The sequence below is a fragment of the Phoca vitulina genome, unplaced genomic scaffold (assembly GCF_004348235.1).
Source record: "Phoca vitulina isolate PV1807 unplaced genomic scaffold, GSC_HSeal_1.0 scaffold59, whole genome shotgun sequence".
NCBI classification, from domain to species: domain Eukaryota; kingdom Metazoa; phylum Chordata; class Mammalia; order Carnivora; family Phocidae; genus Phoca; species Phoca vitulina.
The window spans coordinates 2,760,240-2,785,355 of NW_022589762.1; the positions used below are offsets into that span (position 1 = coordinate 2,760,240).

The 25,116-nt window shown below is 37.6% G+C and overlaps 1 protein-coding gene across 14 annotated transcripts in view; it reads right to left on the reverse strand.

Annotated features, from left to right (window-relative positions):
* The window catches only part of ERC1 (ELKS/RAB6-interacting/CAST family member 1), a 548,010-nt gene that overhangs the window by 428,365 nt on the left and 94,529 nt on the right, over positions 1-25,116 (reverse strand). For all 14 annotated transcript variants that reach the window (XM_032390726.1, XM_032390723.1, XM_032390722.1 and 11 more), the window contains exons 3-5: positions 22,746-23,162; positions 7,946-8,020; positions 128-283 (exon numbers count right to left, since the gene is read on the reverse strand). In XM_032390726.1, the coding sequence (XP_032246617.1) occupies positions 128-283; positions 7,946-8,020; positions 22,746-23,162 (648 nt within the window). The remainder of the gene's footprint in view (positions 1-127; positions 284-7,945; positions 8,021-22,745; positions 23,163-25,116) is intronic.

The window sequence follows — 25,116 nt, forward strand, 5'->3', positions numbered from 1 at the left end:
AGAATTCTAAGTATCCTTCCTGAAGTCTGATAAAACAATGTGAAGTTCTTCATCATCACTAAGGAAATAGAAATATGCATCAATTTCTCAAAACTCTTTTAAAAATTACAGTATCACAAACCATTACCTTATTTTTCATAAATTTAGAATGGCTCCGATAGACCTCCATTTGTTTCATTTCTTCTTCCCGTTCTTCAGTACTCAAGGCCCCATTTGATTTCAGCATCTGAATTTCCTCTTCCAAGTCTCGGAGCCCACGTTCCATAGAGGATATTTTTGAATCCTGAAGATAATGGAAGATATAGACATTAAAGTATTCACAAAGAATCAGAAAAGTTGAAAAACTCAGTCTTTACAGATGGTGAATTTAATAAAGATAAACAAATATGCAGGAAAACTGCTGTCTAGCATTTGGTGCCTTGCTCCTAAATTATATCCTTCATGGCCACTTGGGTGAAAGGAGGACAGTTCATATCTAGAATATGATTTTTCCTCTGTCTCTTCCTCAAGTCCGCACCCTCTCATTTAAAGTTGAGAGAATTACTTTAAAAAAAAGTAGAAGAGGGGCGCCTGGGTGGCTCAGTCGTTAAGTGCCTGCCTTCGGCTCAGGTTATGATCCCAGGGTCCTGGGATTGAGCCCCGCATCAGGCTCCCCGCTCCGTGGGAAGCCTGCTTCTCTCTCTCCCACTCTGCCAGCTTGTGTTCCCTCTCTCGCTGTGTCTCTCTCTGTCAAATAAATAAAATCTTAAAAAAAAAAAAAAAGTAGAAGCAATGGAAAGCTAGTTAAAGTTTCTTTGTACTTCATGGTCAAACAAATTTCTAGGGAAAAATTTTGTAATATTAACAGAGAAACCGTTCCTAGTTACTCTATCATTCTACTGTGATCCCTAAAAGTTTATTTCTGCTCCCAAAGGAGGGAGAAGAAGAGTAAAAGTGTTTCAAAGACTTATGCAATAATGTGTATAACTATATTTGCAATGATAAAGATTTTATAGCATCCCATTGTAAAAATAACAAAGGGATGAATAATTATGCTAACAATTACAGTTTATCATATTACTTATTTTCTAGTTCTCTACACATTTTAAGTATTTTGTAATAATTTTTTTTAAAAACCACTGTCCTTATAAATCATCATCTCCACAAATATCACCTCCCAGCAGAACATTCTTCTATGTTCAATTTCTTGGTTTTGCTTGTCACAGTATCTAATTTATCCCCTAGTTTACTTAAGATGTTATCAATTGCAGAAAGATCACTTTAGATGTCAATTACAGAAAAAGTCCTACATAAAATGAAAATTTTATATCTAAAGTTGTATATGTTTATTCACCTAAGAAATAAAGAAGTAGAAGCATAAATTAAGTATAGTTTTATTTTATTTGGAACTTCAGAGAAACCAGTCCTTTAGAAAGTAATTTTGAAATTACTTCCCTTTGCACTTTATCTCAAAGATTTCTTGACTGACATTCCTTGCTATCATAATTCTTAGAGCATGCAGATAAAAGTTAAAGGATTTATCATGAGACAAATACCACTAGCAATTTTTAGGTTCAGGGGAGAGAAGGGGGATGTACTCATTGTCCTGCATTGTGTTACCTTTAAAAATATCACAACAAAAATTTTCTTTTACAAATCTACTCAAATTAAACTTATATTTAGTTCAAAATTAAATGCACTGAAGTAATGCAATCAAGAGATACACTAAACATAAATTCTGAAATTGGTGGGTGCATCCCATTTCTACCACAGCCTAAAAAAAAAAAAATAGTGGGCCACAATTAATCTCCTGGCCCATAAAAAATAAATACAAGCATAACCTGAAGGTATTGTGGGCTCAGCTGCAGACCACTGCAGTTAAGTAAATATCACAATAAAGCAAGTCAAATAAATTTTTTTGTTTCCCACTGCATATAAAAGTTATGTTTATATGGTCTATTAAGTATATAATCACATTATGGAAAAAATGTACATACCTTAATTTAAAAATAACTTATTGCTAAAAAATACTATCATCTGAGCTTTCAGCGAATCATAATCTTTTTGCTGGTGGAGGGACTTGCCTACATGTTGATAGGTACTGACTGGTCAAGGTGGCGGCTGCTGAATTTGGAGTGACTGTGGCAATTTCTTTTTTTTTTTTTTTTTAATATTTTATTTATTTGACAGAGAGACATAGAGAGAGAGGGAACACAGCAGGGGGGAGTTGGAGAGGGAGAAGCAGGTCCCCCGCCTGAGCAGGGAGCCCGATGCGGGGCTCGATCCCAGGACCCCGGGACCACGACCTGAGCCGAAGGCAGACGCCTAACGACTGAGCCACCCAGGCACCCCGACTGTGGCAATTTCTTAAAATAAGGCAACAAAGAGGTTTGCTGCATTGATTAACTTTTCCTTTCATGAACAATTTCTCTATAGCATGTGATACTGTCTGACAGCATTTTACCCACAGAACTTCTTTCAAAACTAGAGTCAATCCTCTCAAACCCTGCTGCTGCTTTATCAACTAAGATTACGTAATATTCTAAATCCTCGGTTGTCATTTCAACAACTTTCACGGCATCTTCACCAGGAGTAGATTCCATCTTAAGAAACCACTTTTTTTGCTCATCCATAAGAAACAACTCCTCATCTGTTCAAGTTTTAGCATATGATTCAAGAAATTCAGTCACACCTTCAGGCTCCACTTCTAATTCTAGTTTTCTTGCTATTTCTGCCACATCTGCAGCTCTTCCCCCACTGAAGTCCTGAACCCCTCAAAGTCATCCAGGAGGGCTGGAGTCAACTTCTTCCAAACTCCTATTCAGGTTGATATTTTTAGCTCTTCCCATGAATCACAAATGTTCTTACTGGCATCTGGAATGGTGAATCCTTTCCAGAAGGTTTTTTATTTACTTGGGTCCAGATCCTTTAGGAGAATCACTATCTATGGCAGCTATAGCCTTATGAATGCATTTCTTAAATAATAAGACCTGGAAATCAAAATGACTCCCTGATCCATGGGTTGCAGAATGAATGTTTTGTTAGTAGGCATGAAAACAACAATAATCTCTTTGTCCATCTCCATCAGAGCTCTTCAGTGAGCAGGTGCATTGTCAATGAACAGCCATATTTTGAAAAGAACCTCTTTTTCTCTGTAGTAGGTCCCAACAGTGGGCTTAAAATATTCAGTAATGTTGTGAACAGATGCGCTGTCATCTAGGCTTTGTTTATAGAGCACAGGCAGAGCAGACTCAGCATAATTCTTAAGGCCCCAGGATTTCTGGAATGGTAAATGAGCACTGGCTTCAACTTAAAGTCACCAGCTGCATCAGCCTCTAATAAGCAGCTCTGAAGCCAGGTACTGACTTCTCTAGCTATGAAAGTCCTAGATGGCATCTTCTTCCAATAGAAAACTGTTTCATCTACATTGAAAATCTGTTCTTTAGTGGCGCCACCTTCCTCAGTGATCTTACTAGGTCTTCTGGGTAACTTGCTGCAGCTTCTCCCTCCGTACCTGCTGTTTTACCTTGCACTTTTATGTCATAGAGATGGCTTTTCCTTAAACCTCATGAACAAATCTCTGCTGGCTTCAAACTCTTCTTTTGCAGCTTCCTCGCCTCTTTCAGCCGTCACAGAATTGAGACTTAGAGCCTTGCTCTGGATTAGGCTTTGGCTTAAGGGAACATTGTGGCTAGTTTGATCTTCTATCCAGACCACTATAACTTTCTTCATATGAGCAATAAGGCTGTTTCACTCTTATTCATGTGTTCACTAGAGTAGCCACTTTTAATTTCCTTCAAGAACTCTTCCTTTGCATTTATAATTCAGCTGTTTGGTGTAAGAGGCCTGGCTTTGAGCCTGTCTCAGCTTTGGACCTGTCTTCCTCACTAAGCTTAATCATTTCTAGCTTTTGAGTTAAAGTGAGAGACATGTGACTCTTTTCACTTAAACATGTAGAGACCACTGTAGGGTTATTAATTGGCTTAATTTCAATATTGTTGTGTCTCAGGGAATAGGGAGACCTGAGGAAAGGAAGAGTTACAGGGGAATGGCAGGTCAGTGAAGCAGCCAGAACACACGTATTTATCAAGTTTGCCATCTTAAATAGGCACAAGTTTGTGGCGTCCCAAGAACAATTATGAGAGTAACATCAAAGATCACTGATCACAGATCACCATAACAAATATAATAATGATGAAAAAGTTTGAAATATTGGGAGAATTTCTAACATGTGACACAGAGACATGAAGTGAACAAATGCTGTTGGAAAAATAGCACCAAAAGACCTGCTTGATGCAAGGTTGCCACAAACCTTCAATTTGTAAAAAATACAGTATCTGCAAAACACAATAAAGCAAGGCACAATAAACCAAGGTATGCCTGTAAACTATTTTCATTGTACTATCTGAAAATTCACCTTTAAGATTACTATACATCTTCCTGGAAAAATCAGGATGTAGTCCCTTAAGAATAACTAAAATACTAAGCATATGCATGGGACTAACCTGCAAATGAAAGGTGGTTGACCTCTGACATTAGGGGGGCGGGGGAGGAGATGAAAAGGGGCCAATGGAAAGAGGGACTGTATTTCTAGTACCATTGGTACTCCACACAAGACAAAATTGCCTCCAGCTATGAACTCAAGCTCCACACATCACATAGACAACCTCTAACTCTACAAAGCCCCCACAACGCCCCAAGAAACATTATCCATCTTCTCCTCTAACTCCAACACAAATACAGAGGCAGCTCTTGACCAAATCAGCACCCTCACTACCAAATCATGTCCCATAAAAGCTTCTCCCCAAAAGGGACCAAACTATAACTGTGAAAGTCATGAGGCTGCCACTGACTGCCCAGATAAGAGACCTGCCAGGCTACTCACTGAAATCAAGCCAGAAAAGCAATGTCTGATATGCTCAACCTGTTCTAGCACCAACTCAACCAGACTGGGTTTAAGTGAGGACAGTCCTTCCAACAAGGTTTCTTATTCCTAGAATGTATAATAACAAGCAAATAAATTCCTTATCATCTTGCTAGTCTGTACTTCCCCAGCCCTGGGTTTCCCATCATTAATCAGCCAATTCCAATGAGCCTACTGGAATCCCCTGTTCCTTGTTAAATTTCTCAAATCCTCACCTTTTTTCCCCCCAAATTGTCTCCTTATCCCAAGGTAAACTGACTTTCCCAAAGGATATACTTTCCCTGCACTCTCTCCAATGAAGGTCACTAATGCCCCAGTACCAGAAAAGAGCAGGGGAAAAGTGCTGCCTCCCTTTATTTACAGCTCACACTCCTTTTCACTTTACCCTCCTCGCTGCTGCCATCTAGGGAATTCCCAATCACTCCTGGCCATTTGAAAACATCTTTGGCACCTGGCTCACAATCAATCGTCCCTTCAAATGCCACTCCTGCCATCATCCTGGGATTTCAATGTCCTAAATTCCAATGATCTCATCCACCAGTCCATTTCAGCTATCCACTTGATAGGACTACCCTCTGGATCCTAAAATCACCCAGGACTCTCTCCCCAGGGCTGTTGCACCATCATTTTCTATTTGCTGTTCTTAAACCTCACAGAGATCTCCACTTCCCTGTCACATTTTCTCCCAACCTGTCAGCCCACTCTGAATTCTCTTCCTTCCTATCCACACTACGTTCTTGTACTGATCATACAAACTACTCTCTCACCATGATGCTCAATTCATCTGCATCCCAATAATTCTGCCATTATCTACCTGGCAAAACTCTCATCTAGAGCAGTACAGTAAGTCTTCCCTGTTCCTCCACTACTAAAGAAAAAAGGAAAAAAATTAGAGAAGAAGGAAGGGGAAGTGGAGTGGAGAGGGAGAAGATGGGAGGGGGAAGAAGGCAAGAGAAGGGAGGAAGAGAAAAGAAAATTACATCACCTTGAAGACAGGTAGGCTCTTTAATGGTCTATCAATCATCTTCCTTTCCTCTTCCCCCCAAGACTACTCTAGACCTTCATAATTTTCTCAAGCTCATGCCACATTCTCAGCAGCTCAACTATTTCAGCTGTGATTTCAGCAAAGCATCCACCTGACCCAACTGGGCCATCAGAATCTCAGAATCTCTTGCTTCTTAACCAAATGGCTGAAGGTTAACACAACTTAACACAGATCCACTACCAATTAATACTATTATACTTCCCTATTCTATCCAAAGGTGAATAACATGATTTTGGAAACATAGGTACATTCATGTGTTTTATTCTTAGGTTTAAACAGGGCTCAGGAAATAAAATGTACAAAGAAATTTGTGGGAAATGTGAACATACAATGAAACCTTTTTAAGGCTCTTTACAGGATTATGTTCAAGACTGCTAATTGTCTAACTATAAAGAACCCAGAATTCTACTAATTTAGAATTTGTTTGGTAAATCCCTTCCCCATTGGAAATAAAGATATACACAAACAAAATTTTAAGAGGAAATCATTTAAATTCAGAGAAAAGTTCTTAAAACTGTACTTGAGAAGCCTCTATTTCGATAAAACTATATACCAATAACTAAATATTCTTGTTGTATCACCAAATATCAAATAAAGGCCCAAAAGCAGAAAGTGTCAAACTTTTTAGGGAATATGAAGAAGCTAAAAAAGAGAAAGAAAGAGAGGTCCTTATCTGTAAGAGTCTTTCAGCTTTTGTAAGAAAGACTATGATGTTCATAAAAATAGTAATAGCAGCAGCAGCTAACAGTTTACGATATGCCAGATACTATTCAAAGTGTTTTACTTGCCATAACTAATTTAAACCTCAAAACAACCTACGGGATAGCAATATTATTACCGCCTTCTATCGATAAAGAAATTGAGGTATAGGGAGGTTAAGTAACTTACTCTGTGTCATATAACTGGTTCAAGTAAAGCCAAATTTTGAATCCAAGGAATTTAGAAGGCAAGCTCTTAACATAACACAGAGCCCAAAGATTTCTAACTATTCATTAACTTAAGGCAGAGTTTTTCAAAAGTATGGTCCATGTTCTATGTGCTGGATCCCCCCAGACCTTTTCAAGAAGTCTGCATAGTCAAAACTATTTTCGCAATAATACTATGACTTTATGTGCCTTCTCCACTATGTTAACATTTGCACTAAAGGTATATAAGCAATAGTGGGAAAAAACTGCTAGTGTCTTAGGACAACAGGCAGTGGCCCCAAACCATACCAGCAGTCACTGTACTCTTCAGTGTCAGGCACTCACAGAAAAAAAGAAAGAAATATCAGAAATTAAAAAAAAAAAAAATAAGTAAGCTCTTGGCCCAATGTGGGTCTTAAACTCACGACCCCGAAGTCAAGAGTCACACGCTCTGCCAATTGAGCTAGCCAGGCGCCCCTAGAAATAAAATTTTTGGAAGACTGCTTCCCTTGAGAATGCCCCTAATGAAGCAGTAAAATTTATTACTTTTAATTAGTCACAACCCTTAGGAACACATCTTTTTAATATTCTGTGTGATGAAATGGGAAGGAGCTAGGCATTTCTGCCCACTTAAGTACGACAGTTGTTCCTTCGGAATAGCACTTGTGTGCCTCTTTGAGTTGCAAGCTGCATTAGGTAGTTTTTTCATGGAACATCATTTTTACTTGAAAGAACAATTGACAAACTATGGCTACCAGACTTAGTATTAGGCAGGCATTTTCTAAAAATGAATGAATGAGCCTGTCATTTTAAGAGAATACAGGGGTCCTGAGATCAAAAGGTTTAAGCATAGCTCATTTAAAGAAATTCTGGACAAGCCTTTTTGGTCCCATTTGAGTTATGATCTATAACTAAAAGGGAATAAAACTGAAGTTCTTTTAAAGTGTCATTTTAATCATCTTACTATGTCTTCTCAATCTACAAAATAAGTGAAATATTATTACACACCACTTTCTAAAACTCACACAGGAAAGTCCATAATCACTTCAAAGTATAAAGTGACTCACAAGATTCTTATAGATTCTTACTTACCTTCATTTCAATAACAGTTTGCAGAGCTTTTGTTTTGGCAGAATCAGGAGCATTCTCAAATCTCCGATGCATCTCCTATACAAGAGAAGCAAAAAAGAGAGTAAGTGTCCTCCTTTACACTCTTGTTTTTTCTTAAAGGGAGGGTAGAGAAGGACGGGGGAGAGGGAGTAATTGTGTAAAGATGATGATTGCCCCAGCCTTACAAGACACTCTGATCCCTGTCCACCAGACCTTCCCCAGTGGATCAGAAAACCCACAGGCTGCATTCAGGCTAAGGAAATACAAGGGTCAAACATACAGGCATAAAGAGTCCCTGTCAGTGAACACCTAGTTATTTAAAATCAGTCACACAGATGAAATCAGTACAACAGATGGAAACTACAACACAACCCCAGACTGGTGTGTCAATTTTCCACATAACTCTAAGACATATAAATCAGAACTCCAAACAGTCCAAAAGGGAGATCAGAAATATTCCCTTTTTAAAAGAAGAAATAAAAGCAGTCACAATCAGTCTGCACTGCACAGAGCTACTGAAAGCATTTGTGTTAACCACATCCTTTCTATAGCATCTACCCCGGAGTAACAACCTGGCTACCTGTGATGAAAATCTCTCTCTACTGGGGTGACAAGTAGAAAGAAAAAAGAAGATAAGGTTGTTCATGTCTACAAAATGTCATAAAAACATAACTATTCTTTTTCATCTAAATTTTAGTGAGTTCAGAATCAGGAAGAAAGGAAGCGATGGTAGTAATATCACAATTAAGGTCTTCAAGGGTCACAGTGAAGTTACCAGACCACCTCAGGCTATTTCCTGTCAGATTTTGTGAATGTCTCTGACTTAATCAGTCAACATTTCCAAAGTACCCTGGCATAGCTTCTAGTGATCCCGGAGAATACACAGATGAATACTTTCCATCTGAACTATACTTAACCATAATAAAAGGAATGTATAATACTTTAATTATACCTTTCACCTAACTTATTCATTCTTGCCTGGCCAGGAAGAATGGTTTGAGAGAAAACAGAAAACAGAACTGCACACTTCACTGGGTTACCTCTTCCTCAAAGAGTAGTGCCACTAACTGACAAAAGTTCTAAATTATAAAGTCAACAGTTTAAAAACCAGTAACTTTTGAACATCCACATTTACCAGTTGGCTGCTGAAACTATAGTGCAAACCACTATTAATATATACCACCCTTTCTGCTACTTTTCTCCCTAACTCCAGCCTTAAATATTCAACAAGGTATCCCATCTGTACGTTTAACAAATACCTCAAACTCTTCAAGCCCAAGAGTAAACTCCTGGTGGTGCTCTAAAGCCTGCTCCATCCTTCCAGTCACTCAGGTGAAACACCTGAGTCTTAATGCCTTCCTTCTGCTTTCAAGCCACAATCAGGAAATCCAGTTAACTCTAACTTCAAAACATATCCAAAATGCAAGCACTCCTTGCCATCTCCACTGTTACCACTTGGAGTAAACCACAAACAAAAATATACCTTTTACGGGTGCCTGGGTGGTACAGTTGGTTAAGCATCCGACTCCTGATTTTGGCTCAGGTCGTGATCTCAGCGTCACGGGATCAACCCTCGCATCAGGCTCCACACTCAGCAGAGTCTACTTGGGACTCTCTCTCCCTCTCCCCCTGTCCCTCCCCCAGCATGTTCTCTTTCTCTCTCTCTCTCTTCCTCTCTCCCTCCCTCTCTCTCAAATAATAAATCTAAAAACAAACAAAATACACATATCTTTTAAATCCAACAAAAAGCTCCTAATTAGGCTCCCCACCCTTTATCTTGCTCCCCTACAGTCTATTCTCAAAAGAGCACTCAGAGTGACCTTTAAGCATGAATTTAATCTTGTCACTCCTCTGCCCAAAACTCTTGTCATAGTTCCCTATCTGACTCAAAGCAAAATCAGAGTCCCTTCAGTAGCCTACAAGACCTCATCTCTTACCACTCTTCCCTCAGTTTGGAATTACTGTATTTGGAATAATCTTCTCTAGACCATAAACTCCTTCAGAGCAAAACTGTCCTTTGTATTCCTCAGACACTGTGTGACATGTAAGCAATCATTAAAAATTATTTCTCCTCCATATCCATTCTTTTGTTGGATGAAGGAAAGACTGAAAAAATGAATAAATTATCAGCTAGTTTTCTTCTTCACCTCACTACTGGATGACTCTCTCTACCATATCAAATAAAGGACCATCTTGTTCCTAAATCTAATAGCTGTTGTCAGTCCACATCCTTTCTGAACTCCACGTAATAGCTTTTTCTTTTTTTAAACCATAGAGAGAGTTAAGGAAGGAACGTCTTTAAAATTTTCAACTGCCTTCCATTAAAGAATTATCCTAACTCTAAAGGCTTATTCTCTGTCCTTTCCCTAGCCTAAGCACACACAGACATTTTCTAAATTCCATCCTTGGAACTCTTCTCAGTTCTATAGCCCCACTCCAGGAACTCCACCAGCTCACAGAGAAACTTAATACGAATTAGAAAAAAAGCAACCCCTCTGGAGTAGATGCAACCTCACCATGAAACATTGGTTGAGTTTTAAGCCCCACTTGCTCCATCAGCAGGAAGCTCTTGTTTGGTTGAACAATGTGCACACCAATACAAGGTAGCCCTTCCCCAATCCCACAGATTCAACTACAGTTGACTCTTAAACAACACGGGTTTGAACTATACTGGTCCACTTATACATGTATTATTTTTTCTTTTTTTTAAAGATTTTATTATTTATATTCATTAAAGAGAGAGGGCATAAGCAGGGGGAGGGGCAGAGGGAGAGGGAGAAGCAGACTCCCTGCTGAGTGGGGAGCCCAACGCGGGCCTCCATCCCAGGACCCCAGGATCATGACCTGAGCCGAAGGCAGACGCTTAACTGACTGAGCCACCTAGGCGTCCTTATATGTATTATTTTTTTTTAATAAATATAGTACAGTACTGTAAATGTGTTTCTCTTATGATTTTTAATACCTTTTTCTTTTCTCTAGCTCACCTAAAGAATATAGTAACTAATACATATAACATACAAACTATGTGTAAATCAACCATTTATGTTATCAGTAAGGCTTGCAGTCAATAATAGGTTATTAGTAGTTAAGTTTTGGGGGAGTCAGACATTCTATGCAGATTTTCGACTATAGAGGGGTCAGCTCCCAACCCCCTCATTGTTCAAAAGTCAACTGTCTTACCGTTCCATGGATAACCTGCAAAATCTATTTATCTAACCTTGTAGTGGACATCTATCACTCTTTCTTACCATGATATCTAATCTCCCTTTTATGTTTGGGGATTCCACATTTTAAGACAGTCTTCCTTCCACAATAAAAGCTAAAAATGCCACATACTTTTTTCCCCAGCCTTTCTTGCAGTCCAGACACAAGACCTCATCTCCACCACAATCTTTTAACAGAAGACTTGGGGACGTGAACAGTGACAATTCCGGCAATGAGTGGCAGAGGCAGCAGCTACCTCGAGCTCCCACTCTCAGGAATGGCAGAGGTTCCAAAGGTAGTGAGCAGTGTCAGTGGTGTCAGCCAAACAGGCTGCTGTGTCTGTGCCCTGCACCAAGAGCAGCACTGTCTTCACCAAACCGATAAAGGAGCACGATGGATTGGAGACTGGTTTTGGCTGTATAACTTCTGTACCCAGTCTCTCCAGCCCTCCTAGAGATTCTGCCTGGATTATAGCAACAGTCTCCCAAAGTTGATCTCTCCAGTAACACAATGGAAGACTGTTGCTTTAATTTAATTATTTTAGTTATTTCTTTCTCTACCTCTCCATTCAAACAATTCATCCACATCACCAGTGAATTCCAGGGTGCCAAATCTAGTGGACACCTTTCTGTCCTCATCTTCCTAGAACTCTCAGAGGCATTCAAAGCAGTGGGCCACTCCCTCCTATATACACATTTTCTCTTGACTATTACGACACCACACTCTCCTATTCTTCTTTCTCTCCAAGTGCTTCTTCTGTTTCTTTTGCAGGTTCTTCCTTCTAAATTAGACCCCTAAATACTTACAGTGACCAGGTGACAAGTCCTAAACTCTCTTCTCTTTTCCATCTAAACTCTCTAATCCATAACATTGCTTAAACACTATCTGAAACACTAGTGAATTCTTAGGCCCTCTGCTCTGATTTTAGATTCATTTATCCAACTGCCCATTTGATATCTCTATTTAGATGTCTAATAGGTAATTTATATTGTCCATAAAAAAACTCTTGATTTTTCTCTTCCTTAATCTAGCCCCTCATCTGATGAGTGTGATGAGAGATGAGTCTTCTCCATCTTATTAAATGGCACCACCCTCCCAGTGGTTCAGCCAAACACCAGTGTCTCATTCTTCCCAGATCTTCATTTCCCACAACCAATTCAAACAGGAGGCAGGGATTGCTCCATCTTCAAAATATGTCTTGAATTATTCCACTTCACTCCATTTCCAGTTCAGCTGAACCCTAGATTACTACGACAGCTGTTAGTTTCCTTCCACTTCCTCTGTCCATTCTCAAGAGAGCACCACAGTAATCTTCACAAAGGATCAACAAATTATGACAGTTTAGTCTGCTTTGAATCCTTCAATGAGTTTCCCATTTGCTTCTCACTCTCTACAAAACCAACATGATCTGACCATAATGGATAGAAGACTGGCCCTCCTGTTGTAAACTATTTTAAAATTAGATAAAATGCACAAAGTAACTGTTTTCAGACACTGGAAAACAAGTGCATAGGTCTATGATCCTTTGAAAGAGGAGAAACAAACACTGATGGCCCAGACTTGCTATTCAGTATGTGAAGCAAAGAGAGGAAGCCCCAACAGAAGATAGCAGTCATGCAGAACTCAGAAGGATCAATGGGTAAGATTCCTAAGACAGCAGAAACGTGCAGAGCAGAATATCACAGAGAAGGAAGGTAGCCATAAAAGCAGCAGTGCCTAATCTGACACAGGTCCCCTTGAGTCTCTGGCCAAACCCTAAGTGCGCATGCACTGGGCAAGACTCCACATGAAACAATTAACTAGCGACAGAACAACTATCAGAGAGCTATGAGTTGAGCAACTACCTGAACTCACATGGGGCTGGGAAAAATCCTAGCTCCAAATAACCAAAGTAAGGAGAACATCAGAGGCATTTAGTAGAGACACCAGAAAAGCCAAGTCTTAGAAGTAGAGCTAATTTAGCCCTGAAAGAGGAAAGGCTATCTTTGTCAGCCCTAACAGCGTTTAAAAGCAAGTCTTCTAAAGATCAAGTTAATCCACAATTAAATTAATTTTCACAAGGCAAAACACTTCATTAAGGAAGAGAGTCAAATCCAGAACACACTAATCCAGGACAAAATCCCAACACATTAGTTCAGGCCATAACAATCTCTCACCTACATTAAAACAACAAACTCTTCAGCTTCCTCTGCACCTCCAGTTTGTCCACATTTAATCTATTCTCCACACTGTAAGCAAGATGATCAACTGGCCACACAGCAGATATTTAATAATATTTATTCAATAAAATGAGTGTAAAACGTTTAAAAGAATAAGCAAAAATAAAATGAATCCTGCTCATTGTAAATTATCTTCATCTATTAATAAAATTCTATAACCTATACTTTACATTTTTCATTTGGTATTTCTGTATCAACTTGAAAACATTAAAACTGCATTTCTTTGAAATACCTCACAATTCCGATAGTGAACTAATTTTATCTGACTTCTTTCCTATTACCTAATTCCAAATAAGGTAGATTTCCAAATGTCTTAAGGTTAAACGATAATAATTTTAAATGCTAGCAAGCATGTAAGGAAAACAAATCCATTTGAACAAAAAATCCTCCTTTGCTAAGGAACTAGGATGCATTTTAAACCATTCACAGGCAGAAGTTTTCCTATTAAGACATTTCTAAACCTATCACTTGTAACAAATTTCCATTCAGAGGCCTACACATTAAAACTCATTATGAATACATCTTGCAGTCAGTGAGCTGATAAACTCCCCTTTCCCACTGAGTACATCAAGCCTCTGACTCATGCATGCACTGTTAATAAAGAGAGGAGACAGGAAATAGAAATGAATGTACTATTCAAATAAAAATAAGAACTAGAATATTCTATTTGCTCGCTCTATTTCACTCCTTTGGCCTGAAATGAAACAATTAAAATACAGGTAGGATTATCTGGATCTTGTTATACTGTCAACTGTGGTAGACAAAAGAAAAGGTGTTCATTTCCTCTCATTAATTTACCAAAGAATAATGACTAATCTAGAGTTAGAAACCAAGCAAGTTAGGAATTTTCCTATTTTTCTCTTTTAAGTAGTTTCTTTTAAAAAGTAAGTCAACTTTTACTTACACAACTGAGAAAAAGGAGTATTTGTGACTGCAAAGTAGTACTTATGTCTGAAATTTCTTTCTTTCAAGTTTCAGGTTTTAGCCCCCAGCACCCTTGGTTCAAGGGTAGAAGCTCCAGATGGCTTGTGAGACCCCTTCACAGATTGAATCCTCCACAAGTTCTGGGTTTACTGTACTCAAAACACAGACGAGACAGGAATAAGGAAGACGGGGAGAATAAGCAGAAAGAGTCCTCGTGGTTCTCTGTGTCAGCAACCATTATACTTTAACCCTTTGCCATCTCTAGTAATGGCATTACTGAGAAAACGTGATCTTGTCAAAATGGAAATGGGCACAAATGATACAAGGAAAAGGGGAAGAATAACCTGAATATGGTATGCAACTGTCCATATTTTCCAAAATCACTAACAAAGCAGAAAACTTGGGACCCCCTCCTTTTTTAAAATTCTTCCTATGCTTTGTCTGTTTCTATTTTTTCTCTTACTTCTTTTTTTCCTTCCTATCTTCTCTGCTTCTACCTTACAACTGCCAATGACAAAAATAGGCATTCCTCAGATATACTAGTTAGATTCAGAATTCCTAGCCCAGAACCTAGTCAAATATTAGTACTTTTAACCTCAAACATTTCTGTAAACCCCTAGATGATAGCAGTTATGCTAACAAGGTTTGTTGATTGAAATACTATAGACACAAAAACTAGCATGAATGTAATAATGTTTTAAAACAAATTTATATTTTATTTACCACAACAGCATCTACATTTCTAAAATTCAGAGCATATATAGGTATGAAATATATTATTTTTTTGGCCTACAGATAATGTTTGGTATGCATATGGAATGCAGATCCAACCATAGCCAACTTTAAGTATGTTCTGCTAACAGAATGAGAACCCAAACTTGGGTCTCAAACTTTGGTGTGTAACAGAATTACCTATAAAGCTTATTAAAACTCTATATGCCCAAGCCCCAGGCACTGACCAAGACAAGTCCTGACTGTGGTTCAATATTTGTCCAATAAATGTCTTCACTTTTCTATCAATCAAAGGAAAAGTACCGCAGGAAACAATATAAGATCTAACAATAAGTAGTCCCATAAAAATGTAATTTCAGTACAAACAAAATATGATGCTTAATTTATTTTTTTCTTCTTTGGCTTTTATTTGGGAGAATTATTTACCTGTCACTACAGAATCATTTTCATAAACAAAATGAAAAACTAATCACAAATGCTCCTGGATATGAATGCCATTTTAATGTTATAGTACTTCATCAAATCTAAGATGCCATTGATTGTTGTACATACCACTGTTTTATGTAGTGGAAAGAAAGGGAGGAAATGCCTCCAAATAAATTATGACACAAAACTTTTTCATTCAAAATTTTTATTTTATACTGACTGTAAGAGTTCTCTTTTACTTATTTAACCAAAGTTTAACTATATATCATTTGAACTGTTTTTATAACTTTCCCTATGCCAGTAACTTTGGTTTCAATGCCAATTCACTACATGATTATTACTGATGACATACTGATAAACAATTAAAGTTAACACGAGAAATACCAACAATGCTCACACCCTAAACTAAAGTGGTAACAAAAGGAATAGGTATATGACTGTGAATGCACAGGCAAACAAATCCAGCATGACTGCCTCGCTGACAGACTGTAAGATGCCATCAAAGGTAAGATTTAACTCAATTCCATACTGTTAAAATAAGAAAAACCGTGAGTCTTAGAACTGATGAAATACTGATTTTTTTTTAAAGATGGTCAAAGTCCAATAAATAAAACCTATGGATATCTTGGTGTTGCCAACTCACAATTCCTCTTGACTTTATTGATCCACTAGTAATACAATGTGCAATGGTCATTTCAAGGCGCCACTCACCTAACCTAGATTAGAGCTGTTAAGTTCTTTATTAGACTTCCCTGTTCACTCTTCACTCTCCCTCCCCCATTCGTTCTCAACACAGCCAGAGTAAATTGTAAAAGGCAAACCAGATCTTAACATTCCCTTGATTAAACATTGGAAAGGACTCTTCTTGCACTTTGAATATAACAATTGGATTACCTGCAAGGATCATGAAGGCAAGTGCTTTGTCTCCTAGAGGGCATGTTTTGTTCACTGCTATTTCCCTACTGCTTTGCACATGGTTAGTGCCCAGTAAATATCTGATGAATGAAAGGAATGTATTTGGCCCTGGCTACCTCTTCAACCTGTCATCTGATGCCAGCCTTCACCTTATACAATTTACTTTTGCCCTCTAGCCATCTTGCTGTTTCCTCAAAATTCCTTCCCATGAGGCCTTTTGAAACTGTTACCCTTTCTTCATGAAAGGATTTTACCCAAATGCTCAGCAAGATATTCTCCTTGTCTTTCTTCAGAGCTCCCTTAAGGGGCACCTCCTCAAAGATGCTTATCCTGTTTACAGAAATCCCTTCCCGAAACATAATTAGACTCCACCCAATCACGTAGCTCATCTCATAATTATCAATTTACTGTCTCCCACCAGATTTTTAAATTCTAGGAGGGCAGAGACCACGTGTGCTGACATGAAAAATGTATACCCCATGACTATCCCAGGATCAAATACATATCAGAGGCTCAAAAGATATTTGTTGAATAAATGAGAAAGGAAAGGTGGTACCAAGGGCCTCTAGCCTCTTATTGTTTTAGAAACAATCTTTATGTATTAGTCTAGCCATATATTAGAAAGCTTTATCCCAAATTATCATTTTAACTTTTATTAACTGTATTTTCTAACATACACAAATTTAATTCTTTAAGGTTCTTGCTATGGCAATGAAAGATTCTTTCCTATCCCAAGATTATATTAAAAGCTTTTTACTGGGGCGCCTGGGTGGCTCAGTCGGTTAAGCGTCTGCCTTCGGCTCAGGTCATGATCTCCAGGTCCTGGGATCGAGCCTCACATCGGGCTCCCTGCTCAGCAAGCAGTCTGCTTCTCCCTCTTCCTCTGCTCCCTCTTCCTCTCCCCACTGCTCCTGCTCTGTCTCTCTCTGTATCTCTCTATCTCAAATGAATAAATAAAAAATTCTTTAAAAAATAAAAAAATAAAAGCTTTTTGCTTATATTTTCTAGTGTTTTTATGTTTTAAAAAAGTAGCTCTTTATTTCATCCAGAATTTAATTTGATATAATGATATAACTGTTTTCCAAATGGATGGCCACTATTTCAAAACATCCATCATATACTGAAAACTGTATTATTTCTGGATCCTATTCTGTTTCATTGATCTAGCTATCTATTGCTGTGCCAGTACCACACATTTTAATAACACTGGATTTCAAATACGTGCATCATGATCTGTTTAAGCAAGTGTTCCTGCACTGTTCTTCTTGCAAATAAACCACAACGTCATTAGGGCACGTTTCAAAATCATTCCTATTGTGATTACATTAAATTTACAGATTTGGGGTAAAGTGACATCTTTATATTAATATTCCCATCTACACTGTAATGACAATTTAGCTATATCCTTTCCATTACCATTACTGATATTATTTATGGCATTTCCTTATCTAATTGCACTACCTAACACTTCCAAAATAATGTTAAATACTGATGAACACAACCATTTTTGACCTCTTTCTAACTTCAACGGGCATTTCTAGTATGTCACAGTAAGCTTGATGCTGGCTATTAGTTTGAAATATGTTTATAATATACATTTATTATGTTATTTATTCAAATCTTACCCAAAAAGTAACATTCAATCCTTATTTTTAGTTCATTTTGTTTCATTTTCAATGAAAATGTCTGTAACATTTTATCTAATATCTTTGAGACAGCCGTCAAATACCACAAGGTTCTCTTTTCCTTTTACCTAATACAAACTATAACTATGTATGATATATTGAGCCATTCTGGCATTCCTGGAATAAACTCCTTTTGATTTGGAGTATTATCATTTTACCATAATGCTGATTCTATCTGCTAATATTTTATTTATAATATGTATAAGTGAACTCATAAGCAAAACTAGCTTTGGGGTTTAACTTGTTTTCAAATCTTCATCAGGTTTTAGTACCCAGTGGTCACACCAGGGGAAAAAAAAAACTCAAAACTCTATCCTTTCTGTAAGTTCCAGGTTTAAATTTTTTGCCTGCATTTCAACTTATTCAACTAACATTTCTCGAGTACCCACTGTGTATTTGTTAGACACTGGCAAAATAAAGATTTTTTTAAAAAAACATGTATCTTTGGTGGGGCACCTCGTTGGCTCAGTCAGTTAAGTTTCCAACTCTTGATTATGGCTCAAGTCATGATCTCAGGGTTGTGAGATCAAGCCCCAGGTTGGGCTTCCGGCTCAGCAGGAAGTCTGCTTAAGGATTCTCTCCCTCTTCCCCTCCCCCCACACGTGTGCACATGCACATGCACGCCCCTCTTTCTCTCTCTCTCTCAAATACATAAATCTTCAAAGTAAACTTTTAAAAAAATGTATCTTTGGGGGCACCTGGATGGCTCAGTAAGAGGAGCATGGTCAGGGTTGTGGGTTCAACCCCCACGTTGGGTATAGAGATTACTTAAAAATAAGATCTTTAGGGGCGCCTGGGTGGTTTAATTGGTTAAGTGACCAACTCTTGATTTCAGCTCAGATCATGATCTCAAGGTCATGAGATTGAGCCCTGTGTTAGGCTCTGTGCTGGGCATGGAGCTTAAGATTCTCTCTCTCTCCCTCTGCCCCTCCACCCCATCCCCACCCCCCAGCTCACAGTCTATCTCTCTCAAAAAAATAAAAATAAAATAAATAAAATAAAATCTTTTTTAAAAAATGTATCTTTGAGGGGCGCCTGGGTGGCTCAGTTGGTTAAGCGACTGCCTTCGGCTCAGGTCATGATCCTGGAGTCCCGGGATCGAGTCCCGCATCGGGCTCCCTGCTCAGCAGGGAGTCTGCTTCTCCCTCTGACCCTCCCCCTCTCATGCTCTCTCTATCTTATTCTCTCTCTCAAATAAATAAATAAAATCTTTAAAAAAAATGTATCTTTGATGCAAAAAATTAAGTGAATGATGAAGAAACATACATGTAAATATAAATATACTATAATATGATTGATTCATCTACATATATGTATAAAGCTACACAAGGAAAACTTCACAGAAGAACTGAAATTTGGTCTAAGTCTTGAAGGTAAATAGGAGAAACTGAAAAGAAAACAAGAATTCTAAAGATTTCTTTTTCTTTTTTTTTTTTTATATTTGGCTCCAGGGGTACCTGGGTGGCTCATCTGGTTAAGCATCTGACTCTTGATTTCAGTCAGGTCATGATCTCAGGGTTGTGACATAAAGCCCCACTTAGAGCTTCTCCCTCAGCAGGGAGTCTGCTTTTCTTCCTTTCCCTCTGCCCCCCCCAACTTGTGCTTGCTCTCTCTCTCTAAAATAAGTAAATAAATCTTTAAAAAAAAAAGAACATTTGTTTCTGAAGCAATCATTTCCACTTGCTCTTAAAGATTTTAATTCGTATGATTTTGTCTCCTATAAAATGATGCTATGTTACTAACAGCAACTGGAATTGTGTGTTGGTATGATTGACAAGGCCTGTATTTCTTTCCACATTATGTACATAAGTGGGACTTGATATTTGTAGAGCTTGTTACTTGAAAATCAGCCTTAAATTCATGGTTTTTTTCCTACTGGTTTTTCAAATTCACTGTGTTTCTGCTTGTTCTCTGCCAGAATAACAATGTGGCTTTTCACAATCCTTAACTATTCACCCCTTATTAACTCCAAAACTCAAAATTAAATAGGCATAATAAAAAAGAATGAGATCTTGCCACTTATGACAACATGGATGGACCTAGAGGGTATTATGCTAAGTGCAAAAAGTGAGACAAAGACAAATATCATATGATTTTACTTATTTGTGGAATCTAAAAAACAAAATAAAAGAAAAAACAAAAAGCAGAAACAGTCCAAAAATACAGAGAACAAACTGATGGTTCCAAGAGGGGAGAAGGGTTGGGGGGATGGACAAAATGGGTAAAGGGGAGTGGGAGATACAGGCTTCCAGTTATGGAATGAATAAGTGACAAGGATAAAAGGTACAGCAGAGGAAATATAGTCAATGGTATTGTAATAGCACTGTATGGTGACAAATGGTAGCAAATACTGTTGTGAGCATAGCACATTATGTATAGACTTGTCAAATCACCATATTGTACACCTGAAAATAACGTAACATTGTATGTCAACTCTACTTCAATTTAAATTTTTTTTAAATAAATAAATGGGCATAGGTCGAAATATTCAGAACAGAAGCACTAAAAACCTAACATTCAAAATTCACGATGTTGGTACAGATTTCATGTTGCATGCTGTGTAAGATTATCACAACTCCTCTAACAGTGTTCTATGGCCAGGTCATAAAGTAAAGTAAATTGAAAGTAAACTGAAACAAACTCAGAATGTTCCTTGACATAGCAGTTGATTAATAATTTTCTAAAATATTACAGTCTGATAATTTGAAGAGCATAACATGTACATAGCTGCAGATTAATCATAAGAACACATTATATGCAGCTAGGAACATAAACTGGTCCAATCACTCTGGAAGATAAGATTATTCAGTTTCAAAAATGTACACACACTTTGAGCAAATTCATTTCTAGGAATTTATCCTAAACACAGAAATTAATGTACAGAGATACATGGTTAAGGATATTCAGTGCAGCAGTTTTATAATACTGAAAAATTAATATGAAAATAAAATTTTCAACAGCAAAAGGTATTCAAATAAATGCAACGGAACTTTATAAATTCATTAGAAATTACAAAACCTTACCTGTACCTGACAAAAGAAAGGTGGTCAAAACAAATTATTAAGAAAAGCAGGTGACATTGCATTATCCATACCTGCATTAAATATGTAGCCACTAGCTGCATGTAGACACTTTAAATTTGACTAACTAAATTTAATTCTGGATTAATTATATTTAAATAGAAATTAAAATTCAGTTCCTCAGTCACACTAGCCACATTTCAAGGGCTCAATAGGCACATGTAACTAGTGGCTACCATAATGAACAGAGCAGATACAAAACATTTCCATCATCACAGAAAGTTATATTAGACAATACTAATGGATAGCATTCTTTTTTTTTTTAAGATTTATTTATTTATTTGAGAGAGAGAGCAAGAGAGCGCAGGGGAGAAGGGGTAGAGAGAATCCCAAGCAGACTCCCCGCTGAGTGCAGAGCCCGAGACACAGGACTCGATCCTTCGATTGCACAACCCTGAGATCATGACCTGAGCCAAAATCAGGAGTCAGATGCTCAACCGACTAAGCCACCCAGTGCCCCGAGTATTCTACCTTTTTAAGAGAAAGAAATATAAAAAGAACGTATACATAATAAAAATGACTGTAAACATATACATAACAGTTATCACTAGGTAATAATACCTGGGGTTTTGATTTTTTGCTAACCTATTTCCTAATCTTACTACAATAACCTACAGTGACTTTACTGTGTAATAAAATCATGGTATTTAAAAAACACTGAATTTCCCCTTTATCAAAAATAAAATATCCTCACTGTAAATAAATATTTCAGAATTTTTATAAAAGGAGAAGTTATAGAACTTCAAATATAGAAGTAGTCTTTTAAAGTTGCTATTTTGCTGTTTTGGGAATATTCCACTTTTTTTTAATTTCTTTCCTCATATTTCATTCAGACTGACATTAACACAGTTCTGAGATTTTTTTCCCCATCCAAATGGCTAAAGTCTCTGGCCACATATAGAGAATTATATGTCAATTTTTTTAATTCAATGTAAGATGAATTTTTCATTTATACTTCCTTAAAATGAATCATTACCTAGAAAAGCAAAGAATTATCAACAGTCACAGTGGTCAGCTAAAGTCTGAGTTTCCTCTATAAAAAATAACTGCAGTGTGCCTCTGTATCATTCTTTCTCACTGTGCCTCCATGGCAGCAAATGATTTTTATTACATATCTTTTACAGCAAGGCAAGTTTCCATGGAAACCACAGGGCAAACATCCACTACTACTGCCAAGGACTATATAAGCACACCTAAACTGAGGTAACCACTTACTTTCTCTTAGTAATATTCTAAAATTAAATAATAGTTAGGTACTCTGATTCTGGTTTTGTTGTGTGTGTCTCTATGAACAAATTAAGAGATGAGTAACAAAGAAAATTCTCTGCCCCTCTAGCAACAAAATGAGTCTACAGAAACCAAATGGAGGGGGGAAAAAAGATACAGAAAGTTATCAAGCCAGTATACATACCAGTCAACGCCATCTCACACAAGAGAGCCAATCAAAACAGAAATCAGTGAAGCACTTAAACACAAAAGAAGAAATTACTTTCCACTAACTCAGTAGAACATACAAATTTATCTAAGCTAAGATGCTGACTATTCAGGGGGAAAAAAAGACCATCAGTAAGTCTTTAGGGAAAAAGCAGTCACTCACCTCTCTCAACATACTGTTCTCTTTTTCCTTCTGCTCCAAAAGGCTTTCTAGGTGGTGGACATGCATCTCTGCCTCTGCCAGTCGTCTTGTTCTCTCATGGTCTTCTTCAGTAGCCTTAGCAGAAAGTCCTTTGCTCTGCAACATCTCCAGAAGTTTCTTGATGGATTCATCCCGAGCATTTAGGGTTTGCTTCTGAGTCTCAATACGCAGCTCCATTTCCTCCAAAGTCTTTCGAAGAAGGAACAGCTCTTTGGCCTGCCGCTCATGCTCAGCATGTAGCCTCTGAAAGTTCTCCTCTGTCAGCTCTGCCACACAGGGTTCACCAGTCCTACTGCTACTATCTTGCTGAAACAGCTGGTTCAGGTCCCTTTGGATCCGCAATTCATCCTGGAGAGCCTGGATTGTCATCTGCATGTGCTAGAATCAAGACAAAAAAGAAAACCCCAAATCAGCTTTCCTCCTCAAGTAGAAAAAACGAAGCAGATTGGGGAAGTCAGTCAGAAAGTAGCTACCACGGCTCTCAGAACCCTGAATTCAATAAATTAGGATTCGCATTATTCTGTTTTACATTGTCTTAAAAAAATGATTGAGATAATCTATAAAATCTCAGTTATTTAACTTGTGTTTATTCCCAACAGGAAACAAGGTAAGTACGACAGCGCCTCACTTTGCATGAACCATGACAAAATAAAGATATTGTTCAAAATCAGTAGAAGGTATTATATAGAACTAAAGGGTAGGGGAGGAAAAAGGGGAAATCTACAGGAATACAAACACATCATACAAAAGTTTCACCAAAATGGGTACCTAAATGGCTCCATCAGTTGACTGTCCAACTCTTGATTTCAGCTCAGGTCATGATCTCAGGGTTGTGAGACAGAGCCCTACACTGGGCTCCCCGCTCAGCAGGGAGTCTGCTTGAGATTCTCTCTCCCTCTGCCCCTCCCCTCACACTCACGCACACTCTCCCTCAAATGAATTAATTTTTAAAAAAAGTTTCACAAAAAAATACAAAGGATATCAAAACACAAAATGACTTTTAAGGATTTAAATTCACATATTAAATAATAACTAACATTTAATGAGTAGTATCTACCAAATTGTGCCAAGCACTTTTTATGTGTTAATTCACTTAATCCCCATGACACATGTACTATTATTTTGATTTTACGGATGATGACCCTAGCCTTACAGAGATTTAAGTAACTTGCCCAAGATCACATAGTAAATAATGGAGCTGTCATTGAAACCAAAGCTATTCTTCCAGCCCACTGAAACTAGTACTACCCAGAGAAAATAAAATGACTTAAAGCTTTCAAAAGAGGGGGAAAAAAAACAGACTATGAGAGCTTTTCATACAGGGAAAGATAACGATATAGGTGAATAATTAAATGAAGATATTAATGCAGATAAACTACAAAATATTTGAGAGGGCATATCTTTAGCCTGTACCCCTACTGAAGGTATATGTACCTTTAATCTGAATGGATAAATTGTAGCACATTATACAAAGAATCTAAAAGTATGTCACAAGAATCTTATTTTTAGAAATGAAGAAGCAACAACAAAATCACCCCTTGTACTGAAGGTATTTAAGGACTGGCAGTACGCCACAGTGGAAAGAACGCTAACCCACAATCAGAAGACATGAGTTTTAGCGCCATCTCTCACACTAACTGCTATGCAATTTTGGACACAATGCCACTTTCTGCATTTCAGATTCCTCATATTTAAAAATAAATAAGGATTTAAATACCTGCACCATCTTTTTATAGAGATAATAATCTCTATAAAATGGAAATCTTTGTAATTTATATTTTAAAACATATGTTTTTAAAAAATTTTGGTGGACTACAAAATAGCAGTGTAGTAAATATCTCAAAAAATGACCTGGCAAGGGTACAAAGGTGTATGTACAAAGATACTCATTCTTGTTTATAATAGTGACAAAATTAGAAACAACCTAAATAGGGTGCCTGGGTGGCTCAGTTGGTTAAGCGACTGCCTTCGGCTCAGGTCATGATCCTGGAGTCCCAGGATCAAGTCCCGCATCAGGCTTCCTGCTCAGCGGGGAGTCTGCTTCTCCCTCTGACCTTCCCCCCTCTCCTGCTCTCTCTTTCTCTCATTCTCTCTCTCAAATAAATAAATAAAATCTTAAAAAAAAAAAAAAAAAGAAACAACCTAAATAGATATTAATAGGTGATGAGCTACAGTAAATGAAAAATGTCCACACAATTTAATACTATGCATCCATAAAAAAAATAACAATGAAGAGTATATTTACTGATTAAAAACTATGATCACAATATATTGTTTTAAGCGTAAAAAAGCTGACTACACAATACCAAGTATAGGATGATCTCAGTTCTAA